This window comes from Rhinoderma darwinii, chromosome 2 (assembly GCF_050947455.1).
Source record: "Rhinoderma darwinii isolate aRhiDar2 chromosome 2, aRhiDar2.hap1, whole genome shotgun sequence".
Lineage (NCBI taxonomy): Eukaryota > Metazoa > Chordata > Amphibia > Anura > Rhinodermatidae > Rhinoderma > Rhinoderma darwinii.
Window position 1 is genome coordinate 123,569,886 of NC_134688.1, and position 15,603 is coordinate 123,585,488.

General features: G+C 45.7%; 1 protein-coding gene across 5 annotated transcripts in view; it reads left to right on the plus strand.

Annotated features, from left to right (window-relative positions):
* The window catches only part of ZC3H13 (zinc finger CCCH-type containing 13), a 69,298-nt gene that overhangs the window by 30,526 nt on the left and 23,169 nt on the right, over positions 1-15,603 (plus strand). For 3 of the 5 annotated variants that reach the window (XM_075852257.1, XM_075852259.1, XM_075852260.1), the window contains 7 exons: positions 6,657-6,836; positions 7,004-7,311; positions 8,126-8,578; positions 8,766-8,942; positions 10,641-11,103; positions 12,231-12,334; positions 13,194-14,213. In XM_075852257.1, coding sequence (XP_075708372.1) covers positions 6,657-6,836; positions 7,004-7,311; positions 8,126-8,578; positions 8,766-8,942; positions 10,641-11,103; positions 12,231-12,334; positions 13,194-14,213 — 2,705 coding nt within the window. The remainder of the gene's footprint in view (positions 1-6,656; positions 6,837-7,003; positions 7,312-8,125; positions 8,579-8,765; positions 8,943-10,640; positions 11,104-12,230; positions 12,335-13,193; positions 14,214-15,603) is intronic. The other 2 variants (XM_075852258.1, XM_075852261.1) reach the window with 1 other exon arrangement.

Consider the following 15,603-nt stretch of genomic DNA (forward strand, 5'->3'; position numbering starts at 1 on the left):
CCGTTCTCAGAGGTCATTCTTAGGGCTTGTCCACACAACGATATTATTGCAGATAATTTCTGCAGCGATTCCGTTGAAAAAATGCAGACATTCCGCTGCGGCAAAAACGCACCATTTCCTTCGGCATTTACGGCAGAAAATGGTGTGTATTTTGCGGCGTTTTTCACAATGTTAGAAGATGGACATCTCCTCTTAAAAACACAGAAATTCAGTCCACTTTCTGCAGCAAGAATTGACATGCTGCGGTCCGAAAAATACGCACCGCAGGTAAATTTCTGCTTGGAATTTTTACGCAGCATGTGGGTGACATTTGTTAAATCTCATCCACTATGCTGCTACTGCATTTTGCTGGGATGTTTTTTCCGTCTGAAATTCCAGCCGGGAAAAAACACGGCAATTCTGCAGCGTGTGGATGAGCCCTAAGACAAGAAGATTAGTCGCCCCACCGACCCCAGACTCCATCTTCTAAGCCCAGATCTGCTTGACAACAGCAATGGCTCATTACGTGGATAACGTCTTGGTTTGACAGGTTACAAGATAAAGTATTACCCTTCTCCAGGGAATTCTTTATTTTATTTTTTAACAGATTTAGTTTGCGTTTGGAGGTTTTGCATAGAAACCCTCAATATCGGTGGTCGCATTGCTGGGACGAGAACAGTTCCCCTCGTCTTATCGGCATTCGCATTGCATACCTTTTACATACAAGGACACTCTTTGCAAGAGGTTCTCAACATTATCAGTTTGTGCCTTCCCCTTCAGGCTCAGCCTGGCTCCGTGGGACTACACCAAGGTCCTGGTGGCTCTCGTGGAGCTTTTACTTATTACGGAAGTCTCTGTCCCCCCTTACCATGAAGGCCCCCTCCAGACAGTACAACCTTCAGTTCTCTCATCACTCTGGACACGTTGAAAAGATTCGGGTGGATCATCAACAAAGATAAATCCTCCTTGGCCCCAACTCGCAGCATGGAGTTTCTGGAAATTATGTTCAATAGCAGGTCAGTAAGGGTCCAAGATCAGGAATCTACAGGCCGAGGTGGCCCTTCCTACGCCCAAACTCCCTCTTCCATCGGCTTTTACGTATGGGTGCTGGGCAGTATGTTTACCTTGGAGGTTGTTCCACGTGTGCAATTCCACTCCAGGCCCCTATAGGTGGTGATCCTCTGTTGATGGGACAAGTCTCAGAACTCTCTGGACAAGTTGATTCTCCGGTCTTCTTGGGTTCGTCAGGAGTTGTCCTGGTGGGAGACTTTGCCCGATATTGCGCTGGGATGTTTTGTTTTTTTTTCCCCCTCCAGTGGCTTTTCATCTCATCGGATGCCAGCCTGTCCGGGTGGGTAGAGTGCATTTTTTGGCCTGCCACACGGTTCAGGGCACTTGGTTGCAGTAGACAGCCTTGCAGATCAACCTTCTCGAATTGAGGGAAATCGTCCTGGCCCTATCCCATCGGACTCTCCTTCTCCAGGGTCACTCGGTCAGAATCCAGACTGACTACTTCTTGGCGGATTCCTATCTGACCCACCACAGCGGCACCAAGAGTAAGAGGACGAAGTCCTGATCCTTCAATAGGCAGTGTCATGTACCCATGCTGTCACAGGTCCAGATACCAGGAGTGCACAACTGGGTTGCAGACCTAAGTCCGAATAGATTTCATCCGGAAGAGTGGTCTTCTCACCCAGATGTATTCCATTCGCTTTGCAAGAAGTGGGGCACCCCAGACGTGGTTCTATTTGCATCGTGTCTTAACAACAAGGTTCCAACCTACTGCAGGTGGCCAGGGTGAGGGATTCCAGTCCGTTGCGGTCTACGCCCTGGTCACTCCATGACACGAGTTCTTCCTCTATCTCTTTCCTCCACTGCCGCTTTCGCCCATCGTGCTCAAGAGACTCAAAAAGAAATGCGTTCCTGCAATGCTGGCGGCGATGAACTGGCCTCGTTGGGCCTGGTATGCTGACTGCCATACCCAAGGTCCACTATTCCACCCGCTTTTCCTCTATGCATTTAACAGCATGGCTGCTGTAGCCGTCCTTTAGAGGGCCTAGAATCTCTCTGGTCATGTTGAAGGCCAGGGAACCTCATTCAGCCTAGGTGTACCACTGCACTCAGAAGGCTTATTTCTCCAGGTGTGACTGGTGTAGTTTAACATCCGATGATATGTTACACGCCTAGGATCATGTCCTTCCTACAATCAGTCCTTAAACAAGGACTTGAATTGTCTTTCCGGGTCGTCCTTTGTCTGCAAACTTTTGGCTTATCGTTCTCAGGTGAAGACTATTTTGCAGGGTGCATCTTATGCAGTCCCTCCCTTCAGGCAGTCCACTAGGATTTTAATTTTGATCCTGGGGCTCTTCAGGTGGCTCCTTTTGATCCATTGAGAGATGTCTTTCCTGGAAGGTTGCTTTCCTAGTTCTCGTCACTTGTATCAGACGGGTCTCGGAACTAGCTGCCCTGTCCTGTAAGCCAAACCTAGGGAAAGTGGTGTCCTAACATGTCCCGTCTTTTCTACTGAAGGCAGTCTCTGCCTTCCACATCAACAATGAGATTGTTCTCCCTTTCCTCTTCCTCCTCCCCATCTTGTCCAAGTGAGTTATTTTCGCTGCCTTGACTCTGCGAAAGCAGTGCACATCTATGGCTGAGGTCGGTTTGGCGCTCCAATTCTCTCTTTCTGTCTCCTGAAGGGCCACGAGAGGGATTGGCAGCATCCAAGGCCACCATTGCATGTTGGATCCGGTCTGTGATTTAGGAAGCCCCATCAGTACAAGGGTAAAGTCCTTCCCCTTTAGGTCACTGCCCATTCTGCAAGGTTTGTTGGTGCCTCCGGGGCGGTCAGGCTTTAAAGGGAATGTGTCGCGAATTAGACCTTTTTTTTCAAGTGTCGTTATTTATTTCTATAATATTTTTTACGTTTTTCGCTGTATTTTTTTTTTCTTCCATATGGTGGAATGTATTAAAAATCAAATAATAATTTGACATGTTTTCCTATGTTGGCCACCAGGGGGGAGCACTTCCCAGAATTACAGCAAGGTGAATAAGGCAAAGCAACCTGACTCACAGCTGCTGTAAATGTGGGAGGGAATCTCACCCCCCCTCCCACAAGCCAGGAAAAGGTGTTTTCAAATTGCTAAGCATTGTCCGGCAGCCATTTTGGGTGTGTTATAGGACACACTAAAAGGCTAAGTGTATGTTCACACGCTTACTAAACAAAGGGAAAACGGCTCATGATTTTCAGCCATTTTTTAATCACTCGCGTTTTTTTAATGGCCGTTTTTGGAGCTGTTTTTCTATAAAGTCAATGAAAAACTGCTCCAAAAACGTCCCAAGAAGTGATGTGCACTTTATTTTGGTGGGCGTCTTTTTACGTGCCGGTTTTGGAAAACGACCACGTAAAAAACGCCCTGTCGGAACAGAACGCCGTATTTCCCATTGAAACCAATCGGCAGATGCTTGTAGGCGTTCTGCTTCCGATTTTTCAGCTGGAAACATTGTGTGTGGCCTTACCCTTAGGGCTTATTCAGACTAACGGGATATACGTCCGTGCAACGCGCGTGATATTCACGCGCGTTGCACGGACATATATTAATCTATTGGGCTGTGCAGACAGTTGCGTGATTTTTACGCAGCGTTAGTCCGCTGCGTAAAAGTCCCGACATGTCCGTTCTTTGAGCGTTTTTCGCGCATCACGCACCCATTGAAGTCAATGGGTCCGTGAAAACCACGCATGTCGCACGGAAGCACTTCCGTGTGATTCGCGCAACAGCAGTGAAAGGATGAATGAAAGCAGAAAAGCACCACGTGCTTTTCTGTTTACAAACATCCAAATGGAGTGTCATAATGAAAATCACGCAGCCGCGCATCATACGCGGCTGACACACGGAGCTGTTAAGTGCCATTTGCGCCGGATTTACACGAGCGTGTCCGTTTTGTGCACGCAGAAAACGCTGCGTTTTGCGTGCGCAAAAGGCACCTTACAGCTCCGTGTGACAGCCGCGTATGATACGCGGCTGCGTGATTTTCGCGCAGCTGCCATCATTATGACACTCCGTTTGGATGTTTGTAAACAGAAAAGCACGTGGTGCTATTCTGTTTTCATTCATCCCTTTCACAGCTGTTGCGCGAATCACGTGCGTCCCACGGAAGTGCTTCCGCGCGACATGCGTGGGTTTCATGCACCCATTGACTTCAATGGGTGTGTGATGCGTGAAAAACGCTCAAAGAACGGACATGTCGTGACTTTTACGCAGCGGACTCACGATGCATGAAAATCACGCACCTGTCTGCACGGCCCCATAGACTAATATAGGTCCCTGCGACGCGCGTGAAAATCATGTGCGTCGCACGGACGTATAACACGCTCGTGTAAATGAGCCCTTAGAATGATGAACGTGAATTGAATTACTTTTCAGTTGACCGATTCACACGCCATGTATTTGACACGTTTTTTTATTTGCACATTTTACGTGCAAAAAACAACATAAAAAAAACACGCTTGATTTTGTGTGTGTGTGTGTGTGTGTGTGTGTGGGGGGGGGTGCTCGCCGCTGATTCTTCAAAACAGCTGATAAGCGGCTATGAAGTATCAGCGGCGCCCGTGCACACTCAGCTCTGCCACACACACACACACACACACACACACACACACACACACACACACACACACACACACACACACACACACACACACACACACACACACAGGAAAAGTCTTAAAGGGGTCGTCCAGGAAAACATTGCGCCGCACCTGTCCTCAGGTCGTGTGTGGTATTACAGCTCTGTCCTATTCACTTTAATGGAGGTGAACTGCAATACCAGACACAACCTGAGGACAGGTGCGGCGCTGTGTCTCCAATCCGGACACCCCTTCTGTCCTGAGATGACCCGACGGGGGAGGCGGGTGTCAGAGCCACCCATCGCCATCACTGCAGACAGAACCATACAACTACAGCATGAAGGCAGGGCTTGTCCTGAGTGCACGGTCTCTTGTTATGGACAGATTTATACTCGCATGAACCCCGTCTGATGAACCGGTAACCTAGGTCCGATCAAATGACAGAGAGGGTCACCAAAAACCCTGTGCACCCTCAGCCCGTCCATCCAGCCCTTTCCTGGTTATATCTGCTTCTGGGAAAGCTGGGTGACCACCATTACCCCTCCTACTGGAGTGTGTTTGGGTATGTGACTAATGAACCTCTCACACTCCAGTAGGAGGGGTAATGGTGGTCACCCAGCTTTCCCAGACCCCTGAACGGTTAATCTCTCTCGTTGTGCTGAGACTGTTTGGGGATGTGACTAATGAACCTCTCAGTCTTAGCACAACTAGGGAGATTTATCGTTCAGGGCTTTCCCTCTACAGTTGCATCATGTGTCCTTCATACAGGGGGGGGGGGGGTCACGAGAGCGGGGGTCTGTGAGCTAGAGAGTGCGACAGGAAGAAAAACACACACCTTACCTGCAGTGCAGCTGGTCTTCATGATGGCGCCTGCTCTCTTCCTGCAAACAGCTGCTCTGCTGTGTGACTCTGACCTGCGGCTGCGCAGTATAGAGACAGAGAGCAGAATCAATGGAACGGCTCCTGTTCATTGACTCCTATGCACTGTAGCTGCCGTATTCCATCTCTGTATGTGTCGTTGATCGACACATACAGAGATGAAAAACAAAATGGCAGCCCCCATAGAGAAGTAAAAGTAAGAAAAAAGTAAAAAACACACACAAATAAATAAAATGTATTTTAATAACATACTAAAAGCAATATTATATAGAATTTTTTTTTTCGCGACACCCGTCCTTTAAGCTTCAGTTGCTCAGGTGTCCAGGGCTGCTATATGGGCTTTGGTGCACACCTTCAGTTCATTTTGACAGATTCATTCTTTGGCCTCCTCTGACACAAGGTGCTGCAGTCATCTGTGCGTTAGATGGTTGGACCTTTCTCCCTTTTCTTCCCACACTCTGGGACTGCTTTAGGAAATCCGATGGTGCTGTGTCCCCCAATGATATTACTGGGAAAATAGGATTTTTGTACTTAATGAAAAATTGATTTCTTATTGAATTAATTGTGGAGCACAATCCACCCCTCCCCACCCATTTTGATTTGCTCCAGGCCCAGGATATGTTTGTCTGGCTGTTTGGTTGTGTTTTCTCCCAAGACAATGGCTGTATTCTTTTTGTTTTCTGTAAAAAATTATCTTAGCCATGTTTCTTTCCGAAGAGTTTTGCCTGCCTGGGTGGAGCCAAGACTTTGCCTACCTAGGGTCAGCCGCTTAGCGGCAAGGGACTATACACGTGGTGCTATGTCCCCCATAAGTTCAAACACTTGAGTTGTTTCCACTGCTCTCGCCAGTTTTTTATTTTATTTGATTTTTTTTAAATAAAGGGTGTTGAGCTAATTGGAAAGAGTGTGACCACCATCACATTTACTTTAATTTATGCCAGAAACTGGCTTAAATTATAGCGGAAATCTACGCCAGCTCATGGCTGGCTAGATTTCATTTAATGGTGAATGGACTTCCAAAGATGCAAAACATTTATTAAGAGGCGTGTGCATTTCAATAAATTTGTCGCATCTTACGCCAGCTTGATTTTTATTAAGATTGGCACAGTCTTAATAAATCTCCCCCAATGGGTTTATATTTTCTGAAAAGTATTTTGGTGTTCTTTTTTTCAAGTAGGGATCCATCTGAGGGATCTCACAGGCAGAAGCGGTCACAAAGTCCAGCTGAACGTTCTCGCAGCAATTCTTCCCATTCAAAAGAGTATTCACCTGTTCCTTCAAGGAGACGACATACATCTTCACCAACGCCTGTGAAATCCTCGTCTCACAAACATACAATCTCCCCTTCCCGCAGGTACCAGCTGTACATTATTGGATTTTGTTGTTCACTGACTACACTTCTAAATGTGTAAAATGGATAGGTTCACTTCATTGTAATAATCTTTCCATTCAATTGTACATTTCATATACTAGGAGAATTTTACCCAATGAATTTAAAATGTGTGTGTCTGTTTTTAATAGGTCTATATCTCCTGCACGTCGTCATTCTCCTGTATCTTCTAGACACCACTCCCCATCTTCACAGTCGGGCTCATCTGTCCAGAGACACTCTCCTTCTCCTCGTCGTAGGAGATCTCCGTCCCCTCAATATCAAAGAGCATCCTCACAAGCCGCCAGACGCTCATCATCCTCTCCATATTCTACCCATACCTCATCACCACAGAGGAGGAGGAGTCAATCCAAACATCAATCCCCAGTCAGGGAAAAAGGGAGGCATGAAAGGGAAAGAACATCTGCTTCTCAAGACAGACGTAGAGACAGGAGGGATGGTATGTGCATCGCAAATGCTTTGTGTGCTTTGTGTATCCAGAAAAAAGTTGTATTGTAGCACGCTTAGTTCTATGAGGATCCAAATTTCACTGATCTTTTTCTGCTGATTTTTAGTGTTTTTAGGTGTTCGATGTATGGCATCCATTGGAGCATGCCAGGATTTGTTTTTATGTGGACTTTAGCGTGATAAGGAAAGAGAAGATTAGAACAGCACTCCTCCAACTTCTTTCAAAGCTTAAATGGTGCATGTCAGACTAGGGGCATGGGCCCAACCATCCCCCAAGTAGTTAGTAGGAATAAAGAAGGTAGGCAGCACTCACAGGGTGAGGATAAATTACCAGTTCTTTACTCCAGGGTCTGACATTTCGGCTTGTATTAAGCCTATAACAAGCATACGTATGCTTACCTTTTTTTTTTTTGTTTTACTATTTAGTGTGATAAGGATCCCAAATATGCTTGTGTGCATGAGCCCTAACTAAAAGCAGCTTTATACATTTTATTTTATTTTTTTGTACATTCACTTCTATGGACCCATGCACAAGACTGATTTACACGGCTCGGTGCAGGGCCGGCAAATCCAGACCACAAAAACTTAGGACGAGTCCTCTTACGGTTCGGATTTGTGGATTCACCAATACCGGTGAATTGTGGATCCATGAGTCCAGATGACACACGGATCCACAACAAGGGTTTTTTGTGGTCCGATGGACCACAAGGGACCATTGGTTTTGACCCACCGTATAAACACGGTCGTGTGCATGAGGCCTTATTCTTTGCTTGTAACCAGCTTTTGTTGCATTATTTATCTCTTAGATAGCAGAGGAAGAAAAGATAAGGAAAGAGAACGAGATGATCGGGAGCAAAGTGGCTCTAGAGACCACAGAGATGAAAGAGAATCTCGTGACGGTCGTGATCGAAGAGACATCCGAGAAAACCGTGACAGGCGAGAGACTAGGGACACCAGGGAGGGCCGTGACGCCAGAGATGCACGTGACTATAGAGACACTAAAGATAACAGAGAGCAGAAGGATTCACGTTCTGTGCGTGACGCTCATGATTATAGAGAGAGGGATAACCGTGAGTCCCACCGGAAAGATGATCAGTATGATGAACGCAGCTACAGAAGAAGTCATGGGAGAGACGAATCGTCAAGATCTGAAACAAGAAATGAATCTAGGAATGACAACCGTAATGAATCCAGAAATCAGGTCAGGAATGATCGTAATGGCCGAGCACGAGGACGAGCTCCAGACCCTCCTGAAAAAGGTATTTTCTTTCTTTAGTGTCTAATTCCTTTTACTTTAATCAAGTGATGTTTGATCACATTTTTTTTTTATCGGGGACTAAAGTTTTGCGAACGTGAACAAGTGATGGTGGGTGTATTTATGTATTTATATATATATATATATGTCCTGAATTCATACAAGTTTTCTCATTATTTACATTTCAATAGTTGGTCGCGGAAATAGAAGTTCTCAGGTGGATAGCCACAGCAGCAGCAGTTACCACGACAACTGGGATTCAAGGAGCGGTTACACAGAACGCGAGCGATATGACAACCGCGAACAGGGGAGAGATTCTTCATTTGATCGAAGACATGGCGACAGAGAACGACGTGAACGAGAGAGAGGTAAATATACCTACGCTTTCCACTGTCACACAGAGCATTCCCAACCTGATACAATGAAATTTCAACATATATAATTTCTTTTTCTGGTGTCTACAGCGACTGTGGCATCTAAGGAGCTTGACAGAGGGATGCGATTGACTTTTGTCAGCCCATCGCTGCCCCACGCCAATTTGGTTACCATGGCAGTCAAGCCTAATAAAGACCTTTAGGCTTGCCATAGGTGTAAGCCTATTTGTGTCAGGGTATGTGTATCCACCCTGGGAATTCCGGCCGAAAGACCACCAAATTGTGGTGCGGTTTTTCGGCTGAAATGTCTACTGCGGAAAACTGCACGTAAAAAAAAAGTTACATACCCGTATCCATGTCAACGCATCCCGCTGCCGTCCTGCACCCACTACTCCTGGGATGATTTTATCCCATATCACCGCTTCAGCCTGTGACTGGCTGCAGCGGTCACATGGGATGCAGCGTTATCCCAGGAGGTTGGCCTGGATGAAGAAGCACAGAATTCTAGGTAAGATTAATAAGAATAAGATTTTATTTTTTTTGAGTTGCTATTTTTGTGCGGAATCGCAGCTTTTCTGCCGTAATAATTGTAACATCTGCTACTTGTTGCGGGTTTTACCTCACCATTGAATTTAATGGGGAAAACCTGCAACAAAAAAGAAGCGGAAAACACGGGGATTCCGCTCCTTCAAGGAGCTAAAGTGGGGCTAGCACATAGCAGAGCGGGGAGATACCTCCCTGCTCTGCTATAGTGGCGTCGCTACAGTAGTAGTAGCAGCAGCTGCTAGCGGCGCCATGGAAGGTGTCGCCGGGCCAGGGCGCTTTTAACAAGCAGGGGAAGGGAGCCAGCGCAGCGCTCCCTTCCACCTGCTGTACACCCCGGCCCTGCCACACAGTGTACAGCGTAGCCATTCGTCCGAATGGCATCAACTCCTCCTCCTCACATGCACTCTGCGCTGTGAGGAGGAGTAGATAGAGCGCAAGCGACGGAAAACCCGGCCATCACTCGGGACACATTCCGATGATGGCCGTGTATTACCCGGCCCCATAGACTTCTATGGGAGCCGGGCGGCCGGGTACCCGGCCGAAAATAGAGCATGTCCTATTTTTTGACGGCCGGTTTTCCCGGCCGTCAAAAAATCGGTCGTGTGAATAGCCCCATTAGGGGTCTATTATTCCTAATGCAGCCGGGTGCCGGCCGATTTATGAACGGCCGGCTCCCGGCCGGGAAACCCTGTCGTGTGAATGAGGCCTTAAAAGAAGAAAAACAAGGTATCATATAGCTACATCTGCTGGAGAATACAAAATGTTTTCTCTTGGAATGCGGGAAGAAAAAAAGAAACAAAAATAAATAAATAAATATCCATAAGGCTTCTAATAGATTGAATAAGGGTTAAAGGGATTGTCTCATTATGACCTTGTTGTAATGATTGCAGTTGGTCTGGCCTCTGAAACCCCCTGACTATCCACTATTTTCTGCGGGGAATGCTGCGGCAAGCCATGCTTTTGTCCTGCGGCTGCTTCAGGGGAAAATGTAATATAGCGTGGCCATTTATATGAATGGATGTCCATGTGGTACAAGTATGGGCCAGCTCTGCCAGGGTGGCATGCTCTGATGTTTAACGGCTCTGATTTCACTGATTGCTGTGAGTAAAATATTTGATTTTAGTAAAAAAAAAATCTTTATTGCAGATCAAAGGCCAACATCCCCAGCACCACATCGAGGAAGGAATGATGATGACCGAGAAGAAAGAAGAGATGAGCGTAGAGTAGACCGATCAGATGATAGAAGAGATGACCGGGCCAGGGAGCGTGAACGTGAAAGGGAGCGAGATCGGGAACGGGAAAGAGAGCGAGAAAAGGAGCGCGAGACTGAAAGGGAGAGGGCTCGTGAGCGGGATAGAGAAAAAGAAAGGGAGCGAGAGAGGGAAAGGGAAAGAGAGCGAGAAGAGCGGGAGAGAGAAAGAGAGCGTGAAAGGGAACGAGAGCGAGAACGTGAAAGGATCCATGAGAGGGACCGGGAACGAGGCAGGGAACGAGAACGTCCTAGAGATTGGGAAGAAAAAGATAAAGGAAGAGAAGAACGCAGAGACAAAAAGGATGATGTGCGGGATGAAAGAAATCAAAAAGAATTGCACGATGAAAGAAAAGCCAAGTGAGTATCATGCACAACTGCCAAGAAACACATATGCTTAAAAATAATTTTTATCTGAAAGGGGTTGTCTGGTTTAGAGAACTCATTTTTAAATATCTTATTCTGAATTAAGAGGACCATATTTTTTAAGATCGAGAAATCAGCTACTAGAATTTCTCTTAGGCTGGGTTCACACGACCATGTTACGTCCGTAATGGACGGAACGTATTTCGGCCGCAAGTCCCGGACCGAACACAGTGCAGGGAGCCGGGCTCCTAGCATCATACTTATGTACGATGCTAGGAGTCCCTGCCTCGCTGCCGGACAACTGGCCCGTACTGTAATCATGTTTTCAGTACGGGACAGTAGTTCCACGGAGAGGCAGTGACACCTAGCGTCGTACATAAGTATGATGCTAGGAGCCCGGCTCCCTGCAGTGTGTTCGGTCCGGGACTTGCGGCCGAAATACGTTCCGTCTTTTACGGACGTAACATGCTCGTGTGAACCCAGCCTAACTTTCGAGAACGCAGCAAATCTTTGCGTTACATGAACAGCCCATTGGTTTCAATAGACACTGTATAATGCTGCAGGACACTCAAAAAGGGTTTTGTTCAAAGCAGACAGACAATCTATTTAATTGTATTTTTCTCATTCATGTGCAACATGGGTATAACCACTGCCGCTAGGGTTAGCTCCTCATGCCAAGCTATACATCCCTGCATACACTGATCTAACCAGCCTTAGTTTAGTGTCCCAAATGCAGTAATTTCTCCTGGCTCTAATACCCACAGTATACATCTCAGCCCGGAGCAGGTAAAATTAAATCTGGTATGATCCAAAGGATACCCTAAATAGCATAAATAACGTACAGCAAAGTTTACGTGACACTGAATGCTTCAATACCTGATAAAGTTATCTGTCAAGCCGTAGCACAACACCAAGGTGGATGGTATTGGCCGAATTGTGAAACCTGTAATTCCCTAAATCTTCAGGTGTGTACAGTATGTAACGCTGTACACGCACCTATTGCTAGACACGTATACTGAGTACCCATCCAGTGTGTGTGTGTGTGTGTGTGTGTGTGTATATATATATATGACTTGGTGGTTTTAAACCTTGGGCCTCTTATGTATTTTCCCTATTTTTAGGAAGCGACATAGAAATGAAAACAGTCCAAGCCCACGTCCGTCTCCAAAGCGTCGCAGAGAGCATTCCCCAGAGAGTGATGCCTATAACAGTGGTGATGAGAAAAGTAAGAATTAATCCGTGGCAAAATAATTTTGGTAATGTTTATTCAAAAGTATAGTTAACAGCCTTGATGTACAATAATTAGTATATGAGAGCGAGAAGTGTGCGCGATAGCCAGCAGCTGTAATCTATGGAGAGGTCCTTTATCAGTTGCGCCTTCAGGCTTGTTACGCATCGCTTTTTTTTGGGGGGGGGGGATTTCTTTCTTTTGATATCGATGTAGATTTAAATGTCCTATTATTCATAAAGTCTTCCACTAATATGCTTCATAACATTCACATTTTTCTAAGCTGTGCTTTGGTTGTTTTTACAAATGGAATTGATGCCTATAAAACTGAGTAGGTTAAAGGCTATGTCCACCTTCATAAACCATTTTTTTGTATAGAAAATGAAGCAACATTGCAGAAGCGGCATTGATACAGAAGACAATTGCGTGGTTAAAGGGCAAAAGTTATTTCTAAATTAAACTGGCCGTTGATGTGCTTAGAGAGTCATCACATAGAGCCTTTTCCAATGTTTTTTAAGCTTAGTTGTTTTTTGTTTTTTTTTTACATTTTTATTACTACCACTAAAGGAAATTTTTCAGCCGTTTGAACAACTCGATGATCCTCTCCTCTCCTCTTGTATGGCCAGAATATTGCTGATAGTGATGTCTCCCCTCACAATAATGAATAGGAATGATCAATACTGCATTGCCCAGAGATGTGCAGTCTGTAAGGATAGATACAAATCTAGGATAGGTATTAATAGATGGAACATACAAAAATCAAAATGTACTGAAGCCCTTGTTATGGGATTCATTTCCTGCCTTTCTATATTTTATTGCTCTTTACATTCTATTTCTCTGTTTTTTTTGTTTTCAGGTGAGAAGCACAGGCTTCTAAGTCAGGTTGTCAGACCTCAAGACACACGTTCTCTTAGTCCTGCTCTTGTTACAGAGGAAAAGCCAACTCGATGGAAGGAAGATGAACGGAAGCCTGACCGAAAAGATGGGACCAGGCGTTTTGAGGAGGTAGACACAAAAGAGCGTGTATCTGCTACTGAAAAACCAAGGGATCTCTTAATAGATGCTGAAAGCTTAAAGACAAAAGAGACAGACAACACTATACAAAATAAAACCGAAGAAAGAGAGGTGACTGACAAACTACATGACGACAAAACCAAGAAGAAAATGCTGAAGAAAACTGGAAAGAAAAAAAAAGAGGAAGAAGCTGCAGTTGAAAAAACGGCAACTGAACCTCCACCAGAAGAGGCCAAAGTCTTTTCACCCAAGAAGGGCCAAAAAAAGAAAAATGTGGAGAAAAAGCGAAAGAAGGGAGAATCTGATATTTCTGATGATGAAGTCCAGCAGAGCAAGAAGAAAAAAGGGCCTAGAACACCCCCTGTAATAGCGGTGTCAATCACAGCCCCAGTAGTTATCAAGGAGGAAATTCCAGAGGTGACACCAGACAAGATGGCTATTGAAACCGTCCTATCAAAAGATTCCACATTCAGTGACTGGTCGGATGAAGATGTCCCTGAAAGAACAGAACCTTCACTTCCAGACAGAACTATAGAAGAACCCATCAAAAAGCTCATTAAGGTTAAACCTGAGAAGGAAGATCCGCGACCTTTATCTGTGGATGAACCCCCAGTACGCAAGCCTGCTGAGCAGAAACGCAGCAGTAGTATCTCCAGCAACCAGAGCCGTTCATCAAGCCGCCTACGTTCACCATCTATCGATTCTGTTAACCGTGGTGGGGACGACCCTGCTGTTCGGCGAAAACTATTGCATGGCAGTTCTAGAGATAGAGAACGAAATAGGAGCATTGAGCCTCCTGGAGAGCGCAAATCCAGAATTGATCAGCTGAAAAGAGGAGAACCTAGCCGAAGCACTTCATCAGGTACACTTTATTCTTTAATTTCTTCCCCAATATATATATATATTTACCCCAGCACATGAAACGTAAATGTAAACCATTGTAGTCCTTCCTTTTTTTTTTTTTTTTAAGATTAATGTATGTGTTTTTTAACATCTTTCTAATAAACCTTAACATTTTTATTTAGTTTTAGCGTTGCAGCTTCTATGTGTCTAATTATAAAGAGAAGCTGCATAGCGGCGCTTTAGGCCGATTCAGTCGGCTGGACTGACGCCTCGGCTGACAACAGCTACTGTGGGCCGCTAAAACCTAATCTAATACTAATAAAATCTAAATTGATCAACTTAAAGTTGATCAGTATTAGGCCTTATTCACACGGGCGTGTCCCTTTTGCACGCGAAAAAGGCCCGTGTGTCAGCATATGATGCGTGGCTGCGTGATTTTCGCGCAGCCGCCATCATTGTGACACTCTGGTTTTATGTTTACAATTTTCTGTTTTCATTCATTGTTTTTACTACTGTTGCGCGAATCACGCGCGTCACACGGTAGTGCTTCCGTGTGCCGAGCGCGATTTGCACGCACCCATTGACTTCAATGGGTGCGTGCAGCGCGAAACACGGGCAAATATAGGACATGTGGTGAGTTTTACACAGCGGACACACACTGCGTGAAAATCACTGACCGTATGAACGGCCCCATTCACTAACATAGGTCTGTGCGACGCATGAAAATCACGCGCGTAGCACGGACATATAACACGTTCGTGTTTTTTTTTGCATCAGCTCCTGGTTTTCCTCCAGGAGGGGTTGGATTGTAGACTTGCCCTCTGCTCTCTTTAGAGGCAGGTGTCCGCATTGTCTGTATTTTTCAACAGGCCTCTCGCATCAAAATCTGATGTAGCAACCTTCTTGCAAGGGGTTACACATGCGGTATCTGTCGGATCTGTCTTTTGTCCATGCGGCAATGCAGTCCACCCCGTTTAAGCCTCTTCGGGAAATATCCTTATGCCTGCAAACCTGGATATGGTGGTGGTCCTTGTGGCAGGGACCTCCAGCTGTAGGGCTTCAGAGCTGACTCCTCTAGCCATGTCCTGCTCCGTATCTGACTTTCCATCAAGATAAGGCGATGCTCAGCACTGTGTCCTCCTTTTTGCCCAATGGGGTCTACTCTTTTTACTTTATCGTTTTGCCATCCTTCTGCCCGTCTCCGGTGCATCCTAGCGATTGGTCTCTTTACAATTTAGACATGGACCGCGCCTTGTGGGTCTACGTCTGTCACTCACTTCCTCTTTTTGCCACTCTGACTTCCTGTTTGTGGTTCTGGAGGGTCCTAGGAAGGGCTTGGCAGTCTCTTAAAGGGAATGTGTCGCTAGAATTTTTTTTTAGTTTAACAGTTAGTATATACATGATTAGAC